At 40.0% G+C, this 22,976-nt stretch overlaps 2 protein-coding genes across 2 annotated transcripts; one reads left to right on the top strand and one right to left on the bottom strand.

Moving 5' to 3' along the window:
• Positions 1 to 5,869: 5,869 nt before the first annotated feature.
• On the bottom strand, positions 5,870 to 11,492 carry ca7 (carbonic anhydrase VII). Its single transcript, XM_031846950.1, has 7 exons — positions 11,357 to 11,492; positions 10,698 to 10,895; positions 8,689 to 8,807; positions 8,364 to 8,459; positions 7,779 to 7,841; positions 7,513 to 7,668; positions 5,870 to 6,019 (listed from the first exon to the last, which is right to left on the bottom strand). Exons 1-7 carry the CDS (start codon positions 11,391 to 11,393, stop codon positions 5,900 to 5,902), a joined length of 789 nt encoding a protein of 262 aa, XP_031702810.1. The 5' UTR covers positions 11,394 to 11,492; the 3' UTR covers positions 5,870 to 5,899.
• A 1,003-nt stretch (positions 11,493 to 12,495) lies between these two features.
• nae1 (nedd8 activating enzyme E1 subunit 1) lies at positions 12,496 to 22,402 on the top strand. The gene is made up of 20 exons (XM_031846827.1): positions 12,496 to 12,580; positions 13,012 to 13,115; positions 13,205 to 13,265; positions 13,359 to 13,389; positions 13,541 to 13,612; positions 13,969 to 14,048; positions 14,421 to 14,530; positions 15,268 to 15,377; positions 15,471 to 15,533; positions 15,653 to 15,716; positions 15,806 to 15,897; positions 16,030 to 16,089; positions 16,198 to 16,331; positions 16,496 to 16,571; positions 17,022 to 17,061; positions 17,528 to 17,614; positions 17,720 to 17,812; positions 18,396 to 18,510; positions 18,602 to 18,651; positions 18,768 to 22,402. Exons 1-20 carry the CDS (start codon positions 12,531 to 12,533, stop codon positions 18,875 to 18,877), a joined length of 1,602 nt encoding a protein of 533 aa, XP_031702687.1. The 5' UTR covers positions 12,496 to 12,530; the 3' UTR covers positions 18,878 to 22,402.
• The last annotated feature ends 574 nt before the right edge of the window (positions 22,403 to 22,976 follow it).

The raw sequence follows: 22,976 nt of genomic DNA, 5'->3' as shown, positions 1-22,976 counted from the left end.
CCGCAGTTATGGGTCCTTCTATTTTTGCAGCCATCATCTAACAATAGTTCTTGTCATGTGACATAAAGCTAATCATCATTTCACAATAGTGGACATGCTTATCTGTCATCAGATGAGAGCTCCATAAACACTAAGTGGATGGAAAGAATCTGAGGGCAAGAATCATCAAGCCGTTAACTCAACAGCTGTTATGCGGTTTGTTTCTGTAAGGGACGCAGGCTGGCCGGCACTGTAGGCCCACTGATTACCGTTTTTACTCCACGGTGCTTTCCAACATTGGGCCGTGGGCTCGGCATACATGTGACCTGTTGAACAGTGACTGGAAAGCTTTGCAAGTGGCGCTGTCAACACCAGGACATAAATAAAGCTAAAGATAGGGTGACGTGGCTTCAGCCCAGGTTTCTGGTCAGCCAAAGGCTTTTTATAGAAACACTCTGATTTATAAAAGGCTAACAGGAACTATTTTTGACCCAGTGGACTTGGGGATAGGGATCTTGGAAACTTGGGACGCTTCTGGGTGCATGACTGACCCCTTTGACTTGAATGTGTCGGCGGTGGTTGGTTGTGGGAGTTGTAGCAGATAGCAGATGCGGGATGGATCAAACCTGCCAAAGGCCTGTGATGTTTTTGGAGACAATCCAGAGAGACAGACAGAGAAATGATCACATGGGTCTATCCCAGTCAGACCCATTCATTTGTCAGATCACTCTTTAATTAGTCTGTCTGGGCAGGAAATTTAAATAAAGCTTTGGACATGTTTATTTAAACCGCTTCACTTGCATTGAAATTAAATCAATTACTTGTTCTGAAGTTCACGGACCAAATACATTCATTCATCTTTACCATCTATTATATTTCAACAGAAATACACAAGCTCTCACATTAAACCAATGTGTCGTTTTCTACTTTCTTTGTTATATTGTAATAGTGTTTGCAGAATTTAAACATTTACCATCAGCCAAGCTAGCAGTATGGCTCTATGAATCACAATGTTGGTCTGTCTCTCAGTTTTGCTCCAGACTGAAATACCTCAAATGGATGGCCACATTTTGTAAAGACATAAATGGTCCTCAGAAGATATATCTTACTGACTTGGGTAATGAAGTTTATATGATGTGTCAGCTCGATGGTACACCATTAAAAACACTAAAAATGGTGCCAAAAAGGATGCCTTTAAAATGTATCATGTCAATACTCAGTACTGGAAACGGTTTGCCAAGCAACAGGCTAGCTAACCAATTTTAACTCATGTATATCTGTGACCATTGGTTTATATCAACTCTCATCAACCTGGATGTAAATATCTGATTCTTAAGTCTACTGCAGTAAGTCTTATGTATCTATGCAGCAAGCCAAATGTGTCCGACACTGATTTTAAACAGGGGTGTATGAAATAAACAGAGGTTGACTGAGCCGTGATGCAGCGCTGACTGTGTGTGTTGCCATAGACACCCTGTGCAAACAGTGGGATCTTGGACTGACTCAATGGGCTTTAAGGGTCACCGTGTAAAGTCAGACGAGTTCCCTGAACACCATGTAGGTGTCTGTTGCCTACTCGGAATATGTCATGACTTAATGCTGGGTAAGCCCACACTGTGAAGATCACATGTCAGGGTGTGACTGTACCTCACAAACTGAGTGTCAGCGTCTCAGTCAACATTTACAGAATAGGTAAGGCCAAAAACCAAATACCAAGGCCAGAGGGAGCTAACAGATATTATCTGAAATATAGTCCATAGATCAAAGCCTTTATGGCATATGAGTTGACGGCCAAGTATAGAATTACAGATCAGGACCCCTCTCCCATGGCCGAGAGGCTCTGTTTTCTTTAATTATCATAACAGACCACCAACAGAGTGCCCAAGAGAAGGAACCTCATCTCTTCTCCTCTGCTGATTTATAATCCACTCCGTGAACCAAGGCCACTGCCTGACACCCTTAATGGTATTTGGTGTATATACACGACTCATAAAAGGTGTATATAATTTTTACAGTTGAACCTTAAAACCCCGACCACGAACCTGGGTGAAGGCAAAACATCAGCATCCAGGATAGACAGGTGGTGTGTGTGTCTGTGAGTGTCTGTGAGTCACAGGCCTGTTCACTGAAAAATAGATAACCTGCTGCTAAATGAAGCTCCCTAATGAATACAGTAACACACGTGTCACCAGAGAGGTGTTTAGGGGGGAAAAGGGTCAGATATTTTTGTAGTATGGTTTTATTCTCTGACAGGGTGGTGGCGATGGATCACCGGCTCGTAGACAAGTAGGGGAGATATGAGCCGGCCAACAATTGTTGTGTTGTGCTACATGTGCTGTTTGTATCCATGGCAACTGCACCGTTGGTCTTGTCCCCTGATTGCCAGATAGAGTCTATGTCCTTGGCAATATTGGAACACTTAAAAGGATTTAGGAGTAGAGAGTCCCGTTTTGGCTTTACTGCTAAAACAGAAGAAGTGACTGAGTCTGTGAGGACTGTGGCATCTTAAAACTGTGAGAGTAGAAGGTTAGATACAGTAGTCTGCTCCAGATGAGGCAGTGACTGTGGTATTAGTGGAACACGTGGTTTGAGCCTTTTCAGCTTCATGACTGTCAAAAAAATCAAATCAGAATTTACCGTCACTTAAAGGGACTCTATCCCACCACAAGGTCAGGGTCAACACACATCAGCAGAGGGCAAGATTTTTTACTTACTTACTTAATGTGGGCTGAGCTCCAAAACACTGGATCCTACACTTCCCATAATGCAAATCAGTAGCATGTTATGTTCATCTCCTTCTGTCCTGTAAATGCCTTCATCTTTGAAAATCCATGCCCTCCGCTCTGGTGGAATGTAACATTAACTGAATGAGTGCTCCAAAACAATTTTTAGGTATTTCGTACTGAAAGCACCAGTGAATAAGGTCACTCTGAATCTCAATGCAGTAATTTATCTATTGTCATTTAAACAAACACATTGATCATCCAGCCATTCTCTCATAAACTGAATTCTTCTGTCTGACCAGCATCTTTTTCTGCTGCTCGTTTGTCCTGCAGGTTTGTATTTCATAGTTGCTCAGATGTTGCTGTGTCTGGGAAAAATCACTACAACAAGCAAGTAGATATCCTGATGCTAAAAATATGTGTGACTGACTCTATTTCTGAGGCCTGACTGTGATATTATATTACATGGCACATCGATTGTGGCCGAGGATGATGTGCCCGCTCAGGTATTCTCAGTCTCCATAAAACTCCCTGATGCTATTTTGGAAGGATTATTTGAAAATATGTGTTGAATATACTTCACTCACACCCACTTTCATTCTTTATTCATTAACCTGAAACAGTTTTTTTTCCACAGCCATCAGCAATAAGATGGAAATGAAACCAGACGGGGTAATGCAACCTCTTGATTCAAACAATACTTACATAGTGGCATGAAGGACGCACAAAGGCAAGGTCGAGTGTTACTGATAACAAATATTATGCTGTCTCTTTGGATGTAAGATATGTGTTACTGCTGTAGTCAGCCATTTTATATGAAACATCATTTTCACTTGAAGCCATTTCCGTGCATCCAAGATGCCTGTGGTGTATTTTTACTTTTTTAAATTAAATCCTTGTGTCTGGTAAAAGGCAGACCAGAGTTCTCGCTGCATGTGTTACAACAGAGTAGATGCTGCCCCCTACAGGAATACCTATACAAGTTGAATTCATTGTGCAGAACACAATGTGGTGTCAATAAACTCAACTGTTTTCCAATTAAATGTGTTCAAACTGTAATTGAATCAATGGTGTGTTATGTTTTCTGTATAAGTCTGTATTCTGTGGTTTCCTTGTGTTACATCCAGCCCCAATTTTTTTTTAAAACTCAGACTAGTCCAAATTGATACTAATAGAATTTAGTATCATCACAATCCAGCCTTTGACAGACCTTGCTAAACATTTCAATCCATTTCCGTTACAATATCTTCTTACAATTATCATTAAAATACCAGGATACAGATACACAATCTCAGATTTTAGTCTGGAAATTAACTTCCATCTTACCATCTGCTGGACAAATATTGTAGCCACACATTGAAGCCACAGACTTGAATCAATTAAGATTTTTAAAAAGGTGTTCAAATGATACTTAACATACTTCCCACTGTCAAAACTCAAAACTGTAGCAGGATAGCAAAAATCTTTCTTACAATTTCCTTAATGAATCCAAATCCAAATGTGAATGGGTAACTGTTTTTCAGAATGAATGCAATGACATTGGCATATTTATTCACACAAAGTTGTTAATTTATGTTTGTGTATCTCTGGATGGAGAGGGGGAGGTTTCTACCTGCATGTACAGTATCTTATTTAAGAGGGCCAGGGTTACATGATAATCAACATATCTACTTTATGTCAACAGATAAGACACTTTAATGATTCAAGACATTCTTTCTCCATTTGTCCCATTCAGAAAACCAAGACAGAAACACAGGTAGAGGAGCAAACAGGTGTTATGGCCTCCCTCCACATTACAGCCACACCCATTTCTTACAATATTAGTCTTTGGATATTATCAACTATAAAACACTCTAGCATGCTAAATATAACTGGCTAAATTAAAGCAGTTAGTAAATAATTGACTGATCACAGTCCATGTTCCATCTCTTCGTCCCTCTGGGCTACAACCTGGCTACTAATTACCTTGAGCCCAGTATTGCTACGTCTGATCAGTGAGAGTGAGTTTAAACATTTGCTTGAATGACAAATTGACAAACCTATTGTAGATACCAGGTGCAAGGTTCAGTTACAGCGGCTTAAACAAAGAAGGTGAACAATGCTTGTTCTCCTCTGTCAACAACCTGCCATGTGCTGTAAACATACAAGAGCAGAAATCTGCTGTTTGGTTGAGAGAAGCAAAGGCTAGAATATCCCAAATGATCAAATACAGAAAGACTTGTTTCTATATGTAAATATCACCTCTGGGATTCTTGCTTTAAATAGGAAAACAAAGTTATTTTATTTATTTCATTCAGCAAACATATGATTTTGAATCATAAAATATATACTTAAACCACCCAAAAGTTACAATTTCACATAAACAACCTCAATAATTACAACTGAGGTGCCATTCTTCGTGTGTGCGTTTATTGTATGGGAACAAAATAAGTTTATCACTGCCATACCTCTGCATAATCTAGGTCTAGCTGCCATAACTCTCCCAAGTGAGACACCAGGCATTTACATACTGGACTACACATGCGTTTCTCTTACAAGTGCAGCTTCATAGGTGAGCTGTTGGTAACGGTGTGTATCACGTCCTGTATAGTAGAAACACAGCTCGGGGAAATGCAACACTTCAAGTAGGACGCAGTTTAAAGCCAAAGATTTAGTTTGAAATATTGAATTCACACGGCATCTTGTTGGAGCTGTAGGAGATATAAATAATAAATCCCAAATGAGAAATAGCTGTGAACACGGTATGATACTAGTCTGCAATATAATATAATAGTCACATATGATAGCAACTTATACGAGCTTGCTTTTGTAACACATCCAACATTTAAATCTTTATTAACATATAGCTTGTTATAATAATATGAAAATATCTCAAAATAGAACATAGTAGTCAAAGAACAAACAGTTAATATTATTATATTGCTTAATGACATCCCCTTTATTTTTCCCTTATAACATTCAAAAACTGACTCCTCACTCTGCCATTGAAGCTTCTGACCAGAAGAGGGACACATGCACATCAATGTGCTGGCAGTGATGAGAATTACTCTTCTGTACAAAGTCAAATCAGAAATCCTCGGGACAAGCTACCCATGAGGTAACAAAGTACAATCAAATCAATGCATTTACTGTTGTCAGAAAGAGCCTTTGTTGTCTACGGCTTCAGATCTCTGGGGGGGGGGGGGGGGGGGGTCACATTAATTGGAGGAACGCACTTTCCTGCCTTTGAGAAGCTGGGGAGGCCTGAAGTTGTTTTCCATGCGGGTCCTCTGATCCTCTTCCTCTCCGGTGCACAAAAGCGTTCTTAACTTGCCCAGCTACATTGGAGAGACAGAAAGAGAATTGTCTCCTTATATTTTTGCAACGAAATTAAATTTCTGTTAAATAGGCTCGGTGTACAACATTAGCTCCATATCAGACACTGGTGAGACTGTGTACATTATTGTCAACAACTCCCATTAAAAGACCAAAACCAACAATACATTAATATGTCTCAAACCCACTACATTGAATATTATCAGATATATTCTTTATGCTCCTTTCAACATTTTAAACCAGCCACACATAACCCTCTTTTTGCCATTTCCTTTCCAGCTCTACGTCTACCATTATAAGGTGAAATTAAAAACAAAATACCCTGTTATGTAAGGGCTTTTCCCTGCTGCGTCTCCATGCAAGCATTTCTCAATTAAAGCCCTGCACACATCCAGCCATCCATCCATCAGGATAATCAGCTGGAAGGGATCAAAGGCTTGAGACCGGAGTCATAGGTTGTGAGGCCAGTTGCCTAGCTTAAGCCTCACCCCCAGCTATGCTACACACATGGGTTTACAGACAGATACGCTCATGGCTACACCCGAGGTGCCACAGTCATTAAAACTCACGATTCCTCGTGTACAGTCCTCGAGTTAAAAATGTGTGCGAGTATAATCCAGAGGCTGGCAGCAGTCGCACAGGGCCAGCTCCCAGAGGGACCTGGAAGGCATGTGCTGCAGACATCAGGTTAGTCAGCTTAACTTGTAATCAACCTGGAGTTACTGGACCTAAACTTTCTGATTAAATTCAGTGCAAAGACGGGTGGATAAAAACAAGTCAACCCTACACACGGCAACCCCCATGAATGATGCTCGCTCTTGTTCTGGTCTCTAAATATAGCATCATGCTTGGCAAATATCTGGACATCCTACAGCATAGAGGTAAACCCCACCCCCACAACTACTCAAACCTAGCATACCGATGCTCAACTTTAGATCGACAACAAAAGAGGCAGTGAATCCTTGCAGCCTAGCGGAGCATAGCCAAACATTAGGCAGGCCGGGAAACATGGGTGTCACAACCGACTGATCAACTGAGCTCCACTGATTTACAGCTAAAGCATACCAGTACATGTCTCCAGGTATAAACTGTTATTTAAAGCAGAATATGCCTTTTATATTTAAAAACTACACATTTTGAGAGAAGATTAGAGAAATATGGGTGCAGATCATTAGCTAAAAGAAATATATGAAAGTAATCAGTAATACTCAAAAGTGTTTTGTATAAAATCATATCACATTCTTGATTCAGATTTGAATATCTGAGAGAGATAGATGGATATGTTTTAAACTTTTATAGAACTGTAGATCCCCTTTTAAGCAGTGGTGGGAGATCTAGTTGTAAGGAAATAGATCTTGTGCCAGAACTACTGGATTGGGGTTAATGCCGTGTATGAATGGCTGTGCCACATGACCTGGAATAATAAATAACTACTAGTGTTTTACGTGCTGAAAATCTGGCATCTATTAAAGGAACATGTTTGCAACACACACACCTGTTTTTCCGACACTGTGATTGGCTCCTTCACGATGATCCAAATGACGCTCTCATGCAGAGGGGGTGTGGTCAGTGATCCCAGGTAGGTCCAGTAGTGGAGGCTGCTGGGCAGGAGGCACTTTGGGTTGAAACCTTTGAAATCTGCAACACTGCCCTTTAACAGAAATAAAAAGACAACAGCTCTTATAAGGCAGCAAATGATGCCGAGAGCAGGTCATAAACTACAAGAATATTACAATTAATAAAATCCAGTATAGTGCTCACCTTAAACTTCACTGTGAACAGAGCGTCCGTTATCATGTGGAGCCATCTATGGTTGTCACCTGTCTTATTTAACAGACAAGATTGCTTTTGAAGTTGATTTGTGACTTGCGGAAGGAATCAATATAAAATCTTTACACATATAATCTACAAAATATCACAAATCTTCATTTTTGTTGAAGCTGACATGCATCTAAAACATACAGTAGGTTGCAGCACCAAAACACTGGTAACTGTGATCATAAGAGCACTACAGCTAAACACAACGCAGCGATGTGACTAATTATTTTTCTCTTGCAACTTCTCCAACCTTATAAAACACCTCCCACATCTGAGAGTTTTGTCAGCAATTCAAAATGTGGAGTGAAAGAAAATACTAATTGAGTCTGATTACTATGCTACCACGCTGTTCACACAAATAATGACAGCGGTGAAAAAAAATCAAAAAACTGAGTTGCTAGACAACAACTCTGTTCAAGTTGCCATGACCTAAAAAAACAAATGTGAAATTGTTACACGAATACAAAATGTAGAGGAAAGGGGGCACAGGGATGGAAAATGAGACTGCAGTTAAGAGAAACATCTTACTTCCAAAAAGATGCCGAGGACAGCGAGGCCGTCAGGAGCTGTTGCCGCCTCCCCAAACGTCTTGTACTTGACAGCATTCCAGTGTACCAAATGAAGCTAGAGCGGCAAATAAGAGAGAAAGAGAGACATAAATAAAATTGGCTTTTATAGTTAAATACATTAAATCAAGTCATATATACAGATGCAAAAAGATGGTAATCTTAAGCATCAAAGCTGGTGATTTTATTTCATACCAAAATATGTTACCACATATACCTTACTACACTTTAGTCAAACATGGGTTATTCTCTGATTTGGTGATTAAAATGCTGACCCAGACACTGACCTCAGAAGCATAGCCATTTCCTGCGACAGTGTGTTCAGAGCCATGACAGCCCTTTCCGCCCCAGTGGAAGTGAAACTGTTTCAGCCTGTAGGGGTTGTCAAGAGGGCCTCCCCGGATCACTGTAGAAGATGAGATGTAGAGAGAAATAAAATGAAAAAAGGTTCAGCATCCATCCCTCCCCCCCCCTGCCCCATTGTCTGTGGGTGTTGGACAAAATGCTTCGCAGCAAAAAGCTACACAGAGCATCCTGTGTGAGCTTGTTACCACTGCAGGATGAGTCAACCTGGCAACCCAGCATACTTTTGTCTAATTCCCAATCTGAGACATTAGCAGCGACAGAAAGACCGCCTGCTTTACCAACAAATCTATCATAAGAGCTCTGTGGCACAAGCTTTAGTTGGAGACACAAATAGACACTCCTATGCTAAATAAAGCAACGTTAAAGCTACTTTTAGCTTGGATATAGATTTAAATTCAGGATTATTGGCCAACAAGAATGAACAGTTAACTTTCATATATGTCATGATGACGTTCAGCCTATTATCAGAATAGTACAGACCGTTTTCAGAGCCTATGGCTAGCACTGCTGGGTATGAACGCCAGTCTAATCTGACTGTTATTCATTGTGATGCTGCTGACATCTTTCTGACAAACAGGCCACACCAGTCCAGGTCAGATTAGCTAGGCATGAATGGAACGAGGAGCAAAACACTCATCTGGTCCATATTAAAATATAGATGTGGATGACCACAAGAACAGTGTGATCCGTTAGAAGAAAATCTGTTAAGAAAAATTAATAATGCATCTTGAATATGAGGCAATTAGTAGATAGCCATTTATAAATTACTGATGTGTTGAATAGGGTATTAAAAGGTGATAATAATGTTGTAAAAGCCAACATTAATAATAGCTAAAAGAAATGCATTAATTATAATCAACCCCGTCATGTTTGTTATTCTAACATTGAGAGCCAGATCTTTAAACTCGTAATATAATATATTGTTAAAAGTTTTGATTACGATATTTGTCCGTAGGTCTTCACAGAGACGTATCCATTTTATTTCATCCTCCTTTTCTTACCCAAAGAACAGTGACACAGAACACCATCACGTGTGAATATATGCATGTGTACACCCAGACCAAGCCACGTGGGGCAAACTGACAACAGCAGGTTTAGGGGGATTTGTGCACCTCATTTAAACAGCGCAGAAGTGCTGAGGAAGTGCATTCGTTTTCCTACAGGTCTCCACCTTCATTAATTACATTCGGTGATAGTTACTTGCTTGCTCTGCGGAAACTGTCTGAGCCAAACAGCCCAAGATTTCTGAGCTTATCATTCATGTTAATGACGGGGTGGTTAACATGGATCCACCCAGTGATAAAAGCAAATAGGGTCATAATAACCATTGAGATCATCCGAGGTTATTATCTCTTGTCCAGCAGACAGATGCTCATACAGTTAACTGCTGGCTGCATTTCCCTGCAGCATAATCAGGGGATTATTTATAACCTTTGATTATGGTCAGTTATGCACATGGTTTGCACTTTTTTTTTTTTTTTTTTTTTTTTTTTTTTTTAATATGTTTTTTTTTTTTTTTTTTTTTTTTTTTTTTTTTTTTTTTAAATCAAGGTAATCCCACCTTTCAAACTTACATTTATTGAAAGCAACTTTTTGCGCAGATTTCCACTGCATGCGGCTGACAACAGATACCGGCTTATCCCTTAACCGTTATCTCTGTCAATAAATGTCTAATACAGTCATAAAAATGTATAATCTCTGCCAAGATGTTACTAACCATTCACAATTCTGATTTTATTGTCGTTTTATGTATTCACCACATCTAGACCTAAGAGTGACCTCTGTAGACTGTGCAGATCTAAAAGCAGTTCAAATGCATTTGAACTGATTAGTTGGTTGTTTGTAGGTGGGATTTCTGCTTTCTTCTTCTTCAAAAAAGAGTAAACTGTAAATTTTAAGTAAATGCATATGAACACCAGCTTTTTCTCACCTGAGCGGTCATCCGAGTCCTCAAACTCCACAACAACGGCGTGTCCATTGTTGGTGATTTTGATGGAGGTACACTGATCGTAGTTCAGGACAATCGGACCCAGACTGGGGTCATGTGAAGCCTGATGAGGGACAACATCAATGGGAGACTGCCGGTCCCCCTGGGCAACGGGGTAGTTTTTGTGCCACACTGAAGGACCTTATCATAAAAGAAGACCATAAGAACTCAACAGATAATTTAAACAGCACTGCATGTGTGCCTTCAGCTTCAGCTCTCTTGGTGAAGATCAATTCTGAAAAAAAATCAATACCCCATGAATAAAATATAAATCAGTGATCAATTGACTAGAGACTGCCTCTTCCACACCAAACAGCGTGCCACAGTAAGTGGAGCAACTTGTCTTGAATTGACCATGACACTGATGCAATGTCTCGCACTCAAGAGTCCCGTGCAAATCGGTTGGAAAGTCAGTTTAAAGTGACAGCAGGCATCCCTTTAAGCATGTGGCTAATCTCGCATTAACAGCGTTGCTCCTCTGCGCGCACCCCAGCAAACAATAAACAGTAATCATGCATGTTATTGTCGGATATACGGTTAATTGCCTCCACTGTGGATCATGGGGAAAGCAGTAAAGAAACCTGCATGCTGTGAGATCTTACCGTCCTCTTTTCCATATCCCCAGTGATTCCCTGTCATCGTCCCTGTAAGCGGATTCAACTCTGACCAAGTTGTCGGTGTCTGACTTCTGCACTCCGGTGCGCAGGTGAAATACGGACACGGATATCAGACCATGCAGCTATTGATGAAGTTTATGTAGAGGCCGAAGGGGAATGGCAATTATCCCTTTTGTAACACGCCCCTTCACGCCCACACACACACGCGCGCACACATACACACACACAGTCCACACCTGTCTGAGGTTTTACAGCTTAGCTGCATTAGGTCAGGTTTACAATATATAATGTTTTTTCGATACTAAAATTATAATAAAATCATCATCTACTAATTAGACAAAATCATCAATATGGGTTATAAATACACAATTTAGAGGGAAAAATTACCATCAAAAGGTACAAATACATGTGTAATGGTCATAAACGAACATTATCTGCTTTAATACTACTTAAATTATTTTTTTTCGTCGTTGTTTTTTGCAGCTGTTTTAAATCTTCGTACCCTTTAAATCTTTTCAAACATTTTTTTTCTGAAGATACGCTGGACAATGAACCAATGTATTTATATTTTATTGTCATATACAGCACTGACATACTCTGTCTGTGTATCAAATGCACTGTTATTAAATCACTGCTCGAGCTGATACGATTACAACTGTAGGCGATTAATTGATCAGTCAATTAAGAAATATATTTTTATTAGGCTTATGATTTAGAGCAAAACATGGTTAGAAAAGTCTCTGGTTTTAACTTTTAAAGTGTGAGGATTTGCAGCTTTTCTCACATTGAATAAGCCTATCTTTAGGTGTGTCCTGAAGATAGAATTAGCAATTTGATGACCGTGGGCTTCAGAAAATGTTTCACTATTTAAATAAAAAACTTCCAGATGAATTGATTATGGAAATAATCGTTAGAGGCAGTACAAAATCAGATACTTGGAGATACATTAATTCCCGGTAAGGGGGCTTCTGTTACTTCATTATTATTAACACAATATTTACATTATTATTTTACTTTAATGCCAGTTAAAGTCTCCAAATATGGGTGAAAATGTGTGTCGAAAGTGCGCAGCCGGCTTTTAACACGGGTATGTTTGTGTCGAATCTGTCTTTGCGGAAGTTAAAATGCGTCCGTAGACTTCACTCATTGAACAGATACCATGGCAGCCACCAAAGCCACCAAAGAACAGAAATACGACAGGCAACTCAGGTAAATATAAACTTTAGCGTATGTTTCGTATTCCTTCAGCTAATTGTCCTGCGGGTTTCATTTGAGAGGTGCCAGAAGAGGCATGAGTGCTAACGTTAGCCAACATTAGCTTGCTATTTGCGTTATGGTGAATACAGCACCGGTGAGCTAACACGTTAGCTGTCAGGCTAATAGGATGTGCTGCTCTGTGTTTGGTGTTCAAAATCAGACATGGCAGCTTGTCTAATGGCAGCCGCCACTGACATCATGTAACCCTATATTCACTGTGTTTGATGGTTGTACAAGTGTAGCACTACATGGTAGTCTAATGCTAGAGAAGCTCTATACGAGCTAGCTTAAGTCCTTCTCGCTAGGTGGCTTGCTGTGTTTTTACAGCGGTTCGGGACGGATTGTATCACTAGGTGGCAACACGTGTCCATGTTGTGTTTCAGACTGTGGGGTGACCATGGTCAAGAATCACTGGAGAATGCACACGTCTGTCTCATCAACGCCACAGCGACTGGAACAGAAATACTGAAGAATCTAGTACTTCCAGGTAAAACAGATGTGGCTCCTTGTCGGTGATGATGCTGCAGGTGCTGACGAAAGCATCTTTCTGATTCAATTCATTGATCTCTTTGCCAGGCATTGGAGCGTTCACCATAGTGGATGGACACACCGTTTCTGGGGAAGATGTTGGAAACAAGTGAGAACCTATTTGTTTTTCAAGTTGATCCAAGCTTGAATGTAGTTGCTATTTTGTGTGTTCATGGTTGACCCTCTTGATCTTGTCTTGCAGTTTTTTCCTTCGCAACAACACCATTGGAAAGGTATGTTTTGCTGAAGTTAATTAATTTATGTTTTAGGAACATATGCAAGTGCACACGCAGATGCACAATTTCCTCTCCTATTTCCCATCTGAATCCCTCCTCCTTGGTTATTCATAAAGCCGTTTTTGACCTTTTAGTTTTGTTGTTGCAGAACAGAGCGCAGGCTGCCACTGAGCTGCTACAAGAACTTAACAGTGATGTCTCCGGAAACTTTGTGGAGGAGGTTGGTATCGTTTAAGTGTTGACATTATGCCACATATTTCTTTCACAGCGGTTATGTTTCAGTATATGAATTGAGCCGATCCCAGCTGGCGTTGGGCGGAGGCAGGGTACACCCTGGTCGCCAGACTATCGCAGGGCCGACACAGAGAGACAGACAACCATTCGCGCTCACATTCACACCTATGGGCAATTTAGAGCAATCAATTAACCTAAGCTGCATGTCTTTGGACTGTAGGGCCACACCAATGTGCAGCCTCTGAATAGTTCATGTGCTGTGTAAACATGTAAATGAATTGGATCAGTGTCACTGCTCTGATAGTGACGGAGATCCCTCTGTATTTTCTGTTACTTCTGCAGAGTCCAAACAAGCTTCTGGACAACAATCCAGAGTTTTTCCACAGGTTTACCGTCGTCATTGGGGTCCAGTTGCCAGAAAGGTATGAGATATAGTTCATCTTCACTCTCACGTTTTACTGTCAGAACCTACAGTATGCTGAATTCAAATTTTTAGTGTAATTACAAAGAACGTCCGTCATGGATGGAGCCTTGAGCACTTTGGCTGGGTTTGATGTTAAAGGAACAGTGTGTAGGATTTAGGGTGATTTAATATCGATGTCTTTGTTTTCATTAGTGTATAATCACCTGAAACTAAGAATCGTTGTTTATATCTACATAGGGGGCGGGGTCCTCTTTAGGAGTCCAACATTTGTTGCACCGCCACATTTTCTACTGTTAAATTGGCTTGATTTGTTATTGCTTTATTTTACGTCGAATTAACTTGTCATTTTTTTTCTCTGACATCTGCACAGCACATGTTTGAGGCTCGGCTCCGTTCTGTGGAGTGCCTCTGTACCTTTCCTGGTCTGTAAAAGCTACGGCCTGATCGGCTACATGAGACTGGTGGTGCAGGAGCACACAGGTTAGTTCAACAGCAGTTCACTTGGAATCACTTCTCGTATTATGAAACTATAACACATTTAATAACGACCCAAATATATAATTAATTAATGCTTTCAGTTCGCAGTTGAGCATGAACTCGTGAAAATGCGAATGCATTACTGTGATGAACAACATGTCATAAATTACACTCTATAGTCCTGAGTGTTTACATGGATTATTGACATCTTATCTGCCTGCATACACACTTTTTGCTGCATGGTCATTTCACTGTGGCTCATAGTTTACATGTACAATTAGAAGATTTAAAAATGTTTATTGACATTTTATTTAGTTTTATTGTATTATGTTTAACAGAACAGACAATCACACAGAACAGTCACAGAATCCCTTAAACGATGAGCAATAAAACCAATGACACGTAAAAACAACCGAAATGAACTTCACAACAATCTTTGTGTCCTAAAAGCAAAACTAATAAGCACTAGAATAGAAGCGATAAAAGCCTTCCCAACAACAACAAAAACAAGGAAAAACACAACATCAAGGACCTGCTTGTCATATTTTATTTGGTCACCTTACTCCATAGGTGAGCTCGGATCTGCCCTTTAAAATCTCCTCTAGGTTTTGACTGCTTGATTCTTAATGGAAGGCTACTCCACAGTATTAAAAAGCGAGCTCCGGGCTACGCTGTTTACTTGCTGCAACTTGCACGAGTGCACACTAGCCCTGGTGTTGTGACCATGCTTTTCTCTTCAGTGATTGAATCCCATCCGGACAATGCCTTAGAGGACCTGAGGTTGCTCCAGCCTTTTGCCGAATTCAAGAGCCACATTCAGTCCTACGAGCTTGACAGCATGGACAAGAAGGTGAGTACTCTAGGTTCAGCTCATTTGTTTATAGACATTAGTCAGTTTAAACTACACTTCACACAACTGATAGTGCTTTTATTTAATCTGCAGGATCACAGTCACACACCGTGGATCATCATCGTTGCCAAGCACCTGGAGAAATGGCTCAGTGAGGTACAGCACATTTTCTTTGGCCACGATGTCTGACAAATACTCAATCACTGATATGTATGCCTGTCTGCATTTGTAACGGTTGCTGCACATTAACATGTCGCTCTACTTTGTCATTGTAGCACAACCGTCAGCCACCGAAGAATTACAAGGAGAAAGAGGCCTTCAGACACTTTATTCGGGAAGGTATCTGTGAACATCTGGATTGTATTTGCCTATAAGTTCAGTGACTTGGCTGTGTGACGTGAATGTATGTGTGATGTGTGTTCCTTCAGGGATCCTGAAGAATGAGAACGGTGTCCCAGAGGATGAAGAAAACTTTGAAGAAGCCATCAAGAATGTCAATACTGCTTTGAATCCAACCAAGGTACCGGATCTCTTGGTTGTGTCCCATTCAACACATCTCACCTTTTACACCCCCAATCAGTCCGTTTTGTATAGTGTAACAGTTGACAGTCTCTAGTGAGACTCCTCTAGCAACGTCTCTTGTTTTCCGCAGATTCCCAGTGCTGTTGAAGACCTCTTCAATAGTGAGGAGTGTAACAACATCACATCACAGGTTTTGACTTCTATTAATAATACACACATCGTTATATCATAGTTTCAGATAAGTCGTTTTTTGAGACAAATGTTTTTTTTGATGTGTGGAGTTAATTGTGTTGACCAGACTCCGTCCTTCTGGGTGATGCTGCGAGCTGTCAAGGAGTTTTCTCTCAATGAAGGCAATGGAAGCCTTCCTGTACGGGGAACCATCCCAGATATGATCGCAGACTCTCGGAAGTTCGTCAGCCTTCAGAATGTGTAAGTGTGAAACGTATGGGTGCTAACTGTGGAGATAGATTTGTAGAGCAACAGAACAGTACTCCTACAAATCCTCTTATGTGGTTCTATGTCTACCTTTCTAACGGGTCATGGTTTGATAATGTAGGTTTGTGTTGTTGTTCATTTTTTGTGTTTTATTTCAGTTACAGGGAAAAGGCCATGCAGGATGCAGCAGCTGTTTCTAAGCATGTAGAATGTCTGTTGCAGTCTATTGGAAAGGTAGGTTGTAAACATTGTTCAGTAGTCACTGAATAAAGTTAGTTTAAGTTAGTCTGAAACCATCTTTAAGAATTTAGGGCTTAATTCAATCAATGAATGCTTACTCAAAATAATAACAGTGTGACCATACATAACTGTTGTCGCTACTATACGATTAAAAGCTAAGAATCAGCTGCTTCTTTCTATCCATCAAACAAATGGTGGTCAAGAGAAAATGTGTGATGCACCCCACAAAAAAAGCCCCAACAACAACATTGGCTGTTATTTCAGTTCTTTGTTTCTTCGTTTCTGCTTTTTGAATCAGTCGTGCAGCCGCCGTAATATTTAATTATGATAGCATTGATACATTTTGCCCTGAAATACTCATTTTATGGGTGAGTCTTGTGCTACTTACACAATGTATTTGACTAAAATGGATGTTCTCCTGAGTTTCCTTTTACTTTCCACCAGCCACCAGAGAGCATCTCTGAGAAGGACATCAAACTGTTCTGTAAGTATTATGACGTATGCATTTCATATTCAGTTGGTATATTTACATGCACACAAATCTGATCTCAGTCTGATTAATGCAATATGCTCTTTATACAATAGAGTGTTTTTAGAGGCATATATTTGATATTGAGATGCAGAGTACATAAGTACGTTGGATGCAGCCTTTAATTACACTGCCTGATCTCATTATTCATGGTAATTAGTGTATTCATACAAACATGCATGTACACAGATTGGTATGATGCGTGAATCAAAACTGCCTCATGCGTGCATTAGTGTTACCACGTCTCTCATGCGTTGCCATCATGCAGTCGCGTTGCCTTCTCTGACTTCAAAAGTTTGAATTGCTCTGAACATGGAGAGATTGAGATTTGTAATGTTGTCACTGTATGCCTCTGGACTCAAGATAACTCTCTCTGCATACAAGTGGAGCGTAATTGCTAACTGTAGGCGTCGGTGTCTAGGTAAGAATTCGTCCTTTCTGAGGGTGGTGCGCTGCAGATCTCTGTCTGAGGAATACAGTGTGGATTCAGTAAATAAAGATGAAATCAGTAAGTTGGAGATTCACTTACTTTCTGATTAAACTGTTCTGTCTTGTTTATTTACTATTTTCTCAAAAAATGATTCGCCTATTAACGATAGCTGCGTGTCCTCAGCCTCAAGCATGGACAATCCAGACAGCGAGATGGTCTTCTACCTCATGCTTCGCTCTGTCGATCGCTTCTATCAGCAGCACTCCCGCTACCCAGGTAAAGACGAGGTTCACACACATCTTTCTTTAAACACTTGAACAAGTTGTGAAACACTTACTGACTTGAAACCCCACAACTTAGAAAACATCAGTCTAAATGTACTTATGTACAGCACCTTGAAAATGTACTTGCTCCCTTGGTGATTATATATTCCCCAGAAAATGGTAAGAGGTGCATGCCTATGTATTCACCCCCTTCTCTATGATGCCCCTAAATACAATTTTAAAGTCACATAATTAGTTAAAATTAAGTCCACCTGTGTGCAATCTAAGTGTCACATGATTTCCGTATACATACTGCTGTTCTGAAAGGCCCCAGAGTCTGAAACACCTCTAAGCGAGCGGCACCATGAAAACCAAGGAGCTCTCCAAACAGGTCAGGGACAAAGTTCTGGAGAAGTACAGATCAGGGTTTGGTTATAAAAAAAAAATATCCAAAACTTTGACCATCTCACGGAGCACCATTGAATTTACAAGTTACTGTAGATGATTCTTCCTAATGCCACTATACAGAAACACAGTTATGTCATTCGTCTCATTTATTTTTCGCCCATCTTTTACCACATGTCCTCTCTTACCAGGAGTTTATAACTACCAGGTGGAGGACGACATCAGCAAACTGAAGCTCTGTGTGAACAGCCTACTGCAGGAGTACAGCCTCAATGTCAACATCAAAGACGATTACATCCATGAGTTGTAAGTCACGGCCACTGTTGGATTTACTGCTGAGAGTGATTACGACTGTGCAAAATAATTCTGAACTTCTTTTTTTATTACCCTTCTGCAGCTGTCGATATGGTGCAGCAGAGCCACACACAGTTGCTGCATTTTTGGGAGGTAATCTATTACCTCTCTTCAGAAATGAAAGAACCTAAGACACAACATGTCTCACCTAAACAGTGCTGATAAATCCAAGATGTTTATATGTTCTTTTTTTTAATGTGTTCCTGTAGGATCTGCTGCTCAAGAGGCCATCAAGATCATCAGCCACCAGTTTGTGCCCTTCAACAACACTTACATTTACAACGCAATGTCACAGATCTCTGCTACCTTACAGTTGTGAATACAGTCGGTGATCCTGAGTTTGCTTACAGAAATTATCAGAGAAAACAGAGCAAGATCAGAAGGACGGAGTCCAGGAAGACTTGCAATAGTTTTGCGAGATCCTTGCAAAAGATTTCGGGTAAAAAACAAAATGACTATGGAGTGGACACACCCGTCGGTGCTTGCTGCAGACGTGCTGCAACAACTTATTAAATCTGAAATATAAATAATTTATTCCAATTACACAGTGGTTTAATCATCAGGTAAATAGGCCTAAATCAGTCTGCACCGATCTATGAATGAATGTGATTCTTACAGTATCAGCTGCTTTATAGTATGAAAAGCTTCTCCTTCAGTTCATGAAATCCCTGCTGCATTTGAACGCAGCAGGACACTTATGGCCGGTTATGCACGGCAATTAACGGTGATGACTTTTATTAAATTGCCCCCACCCCCCACCTTGTCACTCCCTGGGCTCCGTACAAAAGACTGACTTGCGTTAATAAATCTAAAGTGCAAAGTAGGAAAACTGTTTGTTTTTCTTTTTTTATCACGTTCGAATGGGATAACTGCTAAATTGTGCACTAAACCTGAAAACGCTTCTCGTGCTGAATATCAGAGGTCACAGGTTTCTATCGACCATCAAGCTTTTTCTGATTCCCAAAAGGTGTTGAAGGGAGAAGTCAGGAAAAGCACCGACAGGACGTTTTAGTGGCGGACTACACCACTGGAGCTGAAACTTGCAAATTCAAAACTGTCGTGTAGTATTTTCATTTGTGAAATGGATGAAATATTACAATGTAGCAGCACTTTGTTTACTTTAGTCACAACTGTCTCTTATTGCTTTTGGAACAAGGTGGAAGAATTCTGGTTAAAATGAACGTGCTGTTTGTAGTGTTTGACTCTCATTGCTATGAAACATTGAATATTTAAACTGAACTTGATTATTTTTAATACAAAAGTGAAGTTGCCACATAATAAACATGCATGTCTTACAGTGTGCGAAAATGATTTGTCCCTTGCTCATCGGCCAACTTTTTGATTTGCACCTGTGTTCAAATAGTCTGGTAAACACTTTGAGTTAGTTTGTCAATTGTTGACTTATTTAACAGTTGCAACAAGCATTACAGTCATTTAGCCTGAATAAATGTTAGCATGAGAGCTTCTTGAGAAGCCCGTAATGCGACTTTCCCCCCATGCAGGACTCAAATGAGACACAGTTCATGATGAGGTTTTATCTAACACCAGAGGGCACCCTTCCATCCTTAACTATTTTATAGTCCAGAGTTCATTTCACATAACTGTTCAGTGACCAATTCTTGACCATTGGATACAGACTGCATTTGATGTAATCGGCTGTGAGATGTTAACAAAAACCTTTATGAACCAATGTGTCTCGATAGCTGTCTTGAGATGCCTTGAGATGCAGAGGATGCTGGTGTTCGTCATGAAAATGATCTAATGGGCAGCACAGAGTCCTGCTAGAGAATTATGCTATGAGGGTCATTGTGGTGTAACTGTTGGGCAGGGTGAAGTTTGTCTATTTTTTTTTTCTCTTCAGACTTTGGCAGAATGGAAGTTTGCCCTCAGCAGATCTTTTCCTTTCATCCCCCCCAGCTCTCCCCATGCAGAGATCTGTCTCACACACACACACACACACACACACACACACTCACACCCTCCGTCTGAGAGAGAGGATAGAGCTTGTTGCCAAGAAGTGTTCTGGCCATTTCCTAAATGAAGATTTCATCCAATGATTGATTATAATGTGTCCATCCACCCACACTGCCTCTCAAGATTATCGTGTTTAGTCGCAGTGCCAGGTTTATTAGGCCAAACCAGACAGTTTACCTTTCTGTTAAGTTAGAGACTGAAAAAAGGTTCAAGCTCAGTAAAATAAACTACATAAAGTCACCAGAGGTATAATAGTTGTTCAACTCTATGCCTCTGCAAAAATAACCTCTGTTGTACGGGTTCAACCATGACAGGTTTTCTTCTTCTTCCCAGTTCTGTGCCCCCTCTTAAACAAACACTGAGGGAATAGGGGTTCCTTTAAAGCACACTTAATATTACATTATTTGAGCGATGTGTGTTCTAGGTCGTACAATCCCTTAGTTATACAAGACATCTATGAGGGAAGATCTTTGTCTCTCAAGATGAGTTCCATTGTTATAATATTGTGCTCTTAATCACATGTCCTATAGCAGTTGTCACTGCTTTTAAGCCCCTTCAAACTCCTAAACATCATGTGATTCACTTTTAAGCAGTTCAACATCGACTCCCTCTGTCGTTCTTTCTTGTAATGTGACTTCAAGACACTGCAGGAGGGGCACAAGGTGAAATTGTTGATCAGTGCATCCAGCCAATTTGTACACAGCTGTGTCAACATCTAACATTCAGTGCTGACCATTTTAAAAACACCGGGATGGCTTCAGTTATTGTATCTGCTTCACCGATAGTGGCTGGTGTGTCTCCTGAAACCTTCACTCTTGTTAGGATGGCTACTGACGAGAGATAACATAGAAACAAACAGGCCAAGAGGGTCGGATGCAAACATTTTGGGGCCGTTTTTTATTTACATTTCTTTATTGAAGGGCTCATAGGGTAAACAAAGTGAAGAGGAATTAGAGAGAGAGGACAAGCATGATCAAATAAATGTGATACAAAACAAACCACTACAACACAAATAATGCATACTTAGTTGCATAGAATGCAATGGTGTATAGCTGAGCAGATGTGCAAATGTAAAGATGCATAAATAATTAATTTCATAATTAAAATGAAATGAATGCAAAAAAATCAACATCAAGACGTTTAATCCATGTCAGTAAAAAGCAGCGTTTGTCTTATATGAAAAATAATTTTCACCATACAATACCTCAATACATAAATGAGAAGTGTGAGTTGAAAGTGATGCACAGTGTCAGAGTAGTCGTGCTTGTAGACATTCCTGTAACTACAAAAAAGGGAAATGTGTCTTTATTATGTAATTAGGCAAGTGTACATATGTCACGTTTCAGTCAGCAGCAGGTTTGTTAGCACGAGGTTGATATGTTCCTCTTAGAACTAATGGACAAATTAAACACTTCAATGCACATTCAACTTCAGTTCATGCTGTGCTGTACGTGCGTATGTATGTGTTTTATTTCTCTTGTGCTGTCGTGGAACATGTCCCTCATTTCATAGTTAGCCTCATGGCTATCGCATGCCAGCAGGTGAGCATTTCAGGACAGAACCTTCAGTACATACATCTTTCTCCTGAACAAGCAACGCAGTCCACAACCCTGCTACAGTAAACTAGCAGGGTTGGTTCAAATTAATAGTGAGAATAAGAACCGCTTAATGCTAAAAATACTTATGAAGTCAGCTAACTGTCCTATGCCACACAGCATCTATCTGAAGTTTGCTAACATTATACCAGACCAAGTAGGACTATAGCTGTAAATACCCTCAGTGAATTGAATTGAGCGCGGTTATTGCTTAGGAGTTCCACTTTTCATACTTTTTCTTCCGTCAAAAGTTACATATATTCTCACTTATATATATATATACTTTTGGATATATATTTAGATTTATACTGTACATAGTCGTTAAATGTTTATGCTTACATCTGTTCTACTGTTTTTATTTTGTATATTTTTCCTGTTCATTTGTAAATTATGTGTATGTATGTGGAGAGCAATGAAAAACCGCAGTCAAATTCCTTGTATGCATACGCATACATGGCCAATAAAGCTGATTCTGATTCTGACTTAACTTATCATATTCTTTGGCCACTTGGGGGCAGCAGAAACAAGATGTGAACTCAACATCTATATCACAATATGAAGATGATATGGAGAAGGTTTAGAAGAGATTATTATCCACTGTTCTGTACTCTTGTACTTCATATAATGCCAATCATACTACAACCAAACCAACTCACGATTCGTCAACCAAATATGTAATTGTAAGAAACAGGTGACAATTAACTCTACATATGATTTTTAGATTTACTTGAGTAATGTGTAGTTGGATTTAAAATGCCGCTAATAGAAACAGGATGGAAATTCACTCCTCTGTTGCATCCATTCATTATCAAGTCTTCAGCTTCCACGCTCAGCTTATCTTGAAGCCAC

The sequence above is a fragment of the Anarrhichthys ocellatus genome, unplaced genomic scaffold (assembly GCF_004355925.1).
Source record: "Anarrhichthys ocellatus isolate YVR2014 unplaced genomic scaffold, GSC_Weel_1.0 scaffold6, whole genome shotgun sequence".
NCBI lineage: Eukaryota > Metazoa > Chordata > Actinopteri > Perciformes > Anarhichadidae > Anarrhichthys > Anarrhichthys ocellatus.
The sequence above is the reverse complement of the archived record's forward strand: the minus strand, read 5'-3'. Positions and strand labels throughout refer to the sequence as shown.

Coding starts and splice junctions, on each gene's coding strand:
- ca7 (XM_031846950.1), bottom strand. CDS start 11,393: ATGACAGGGAATCACTGGGGATATGGAAAAGAGGACG. Junction 10,896..11,356: donor GGGATATGGAAAAGAGGACG/GTAAGATCTCAC, acceptor TTTTATGATAAG/GTCCTTCAGTGTGGCACAAA. Junction 7,842..8,363: donor TCCTCGGCATCTTTTTGGAA/GTAAGATGTTTC, acceptor CTGTTAAATAAG/ACAGGTGACAACCATAGATG.
- nae1 (XM_031846827.1), top strand. CDS start 12,531: ATGGCAGCCACCAAAGCCACCAAAGAACAGAAATACGACAGGCAACTC. Junction 13,613..13,968: donor CCGGAAACTTTGTGGAGGAG/GTTGGTATCGTT, acceptor TTACTTCTGCAG/AGTCCAAACAAGCTTCTGGA. Junction 16,332..16,495: donor TTCGTCAGCCTTCAGAATGT/GTAAGTGTGAAA, acceptor GTTTTATTTCAG/TTACAGGGAAAAGGCCATGC.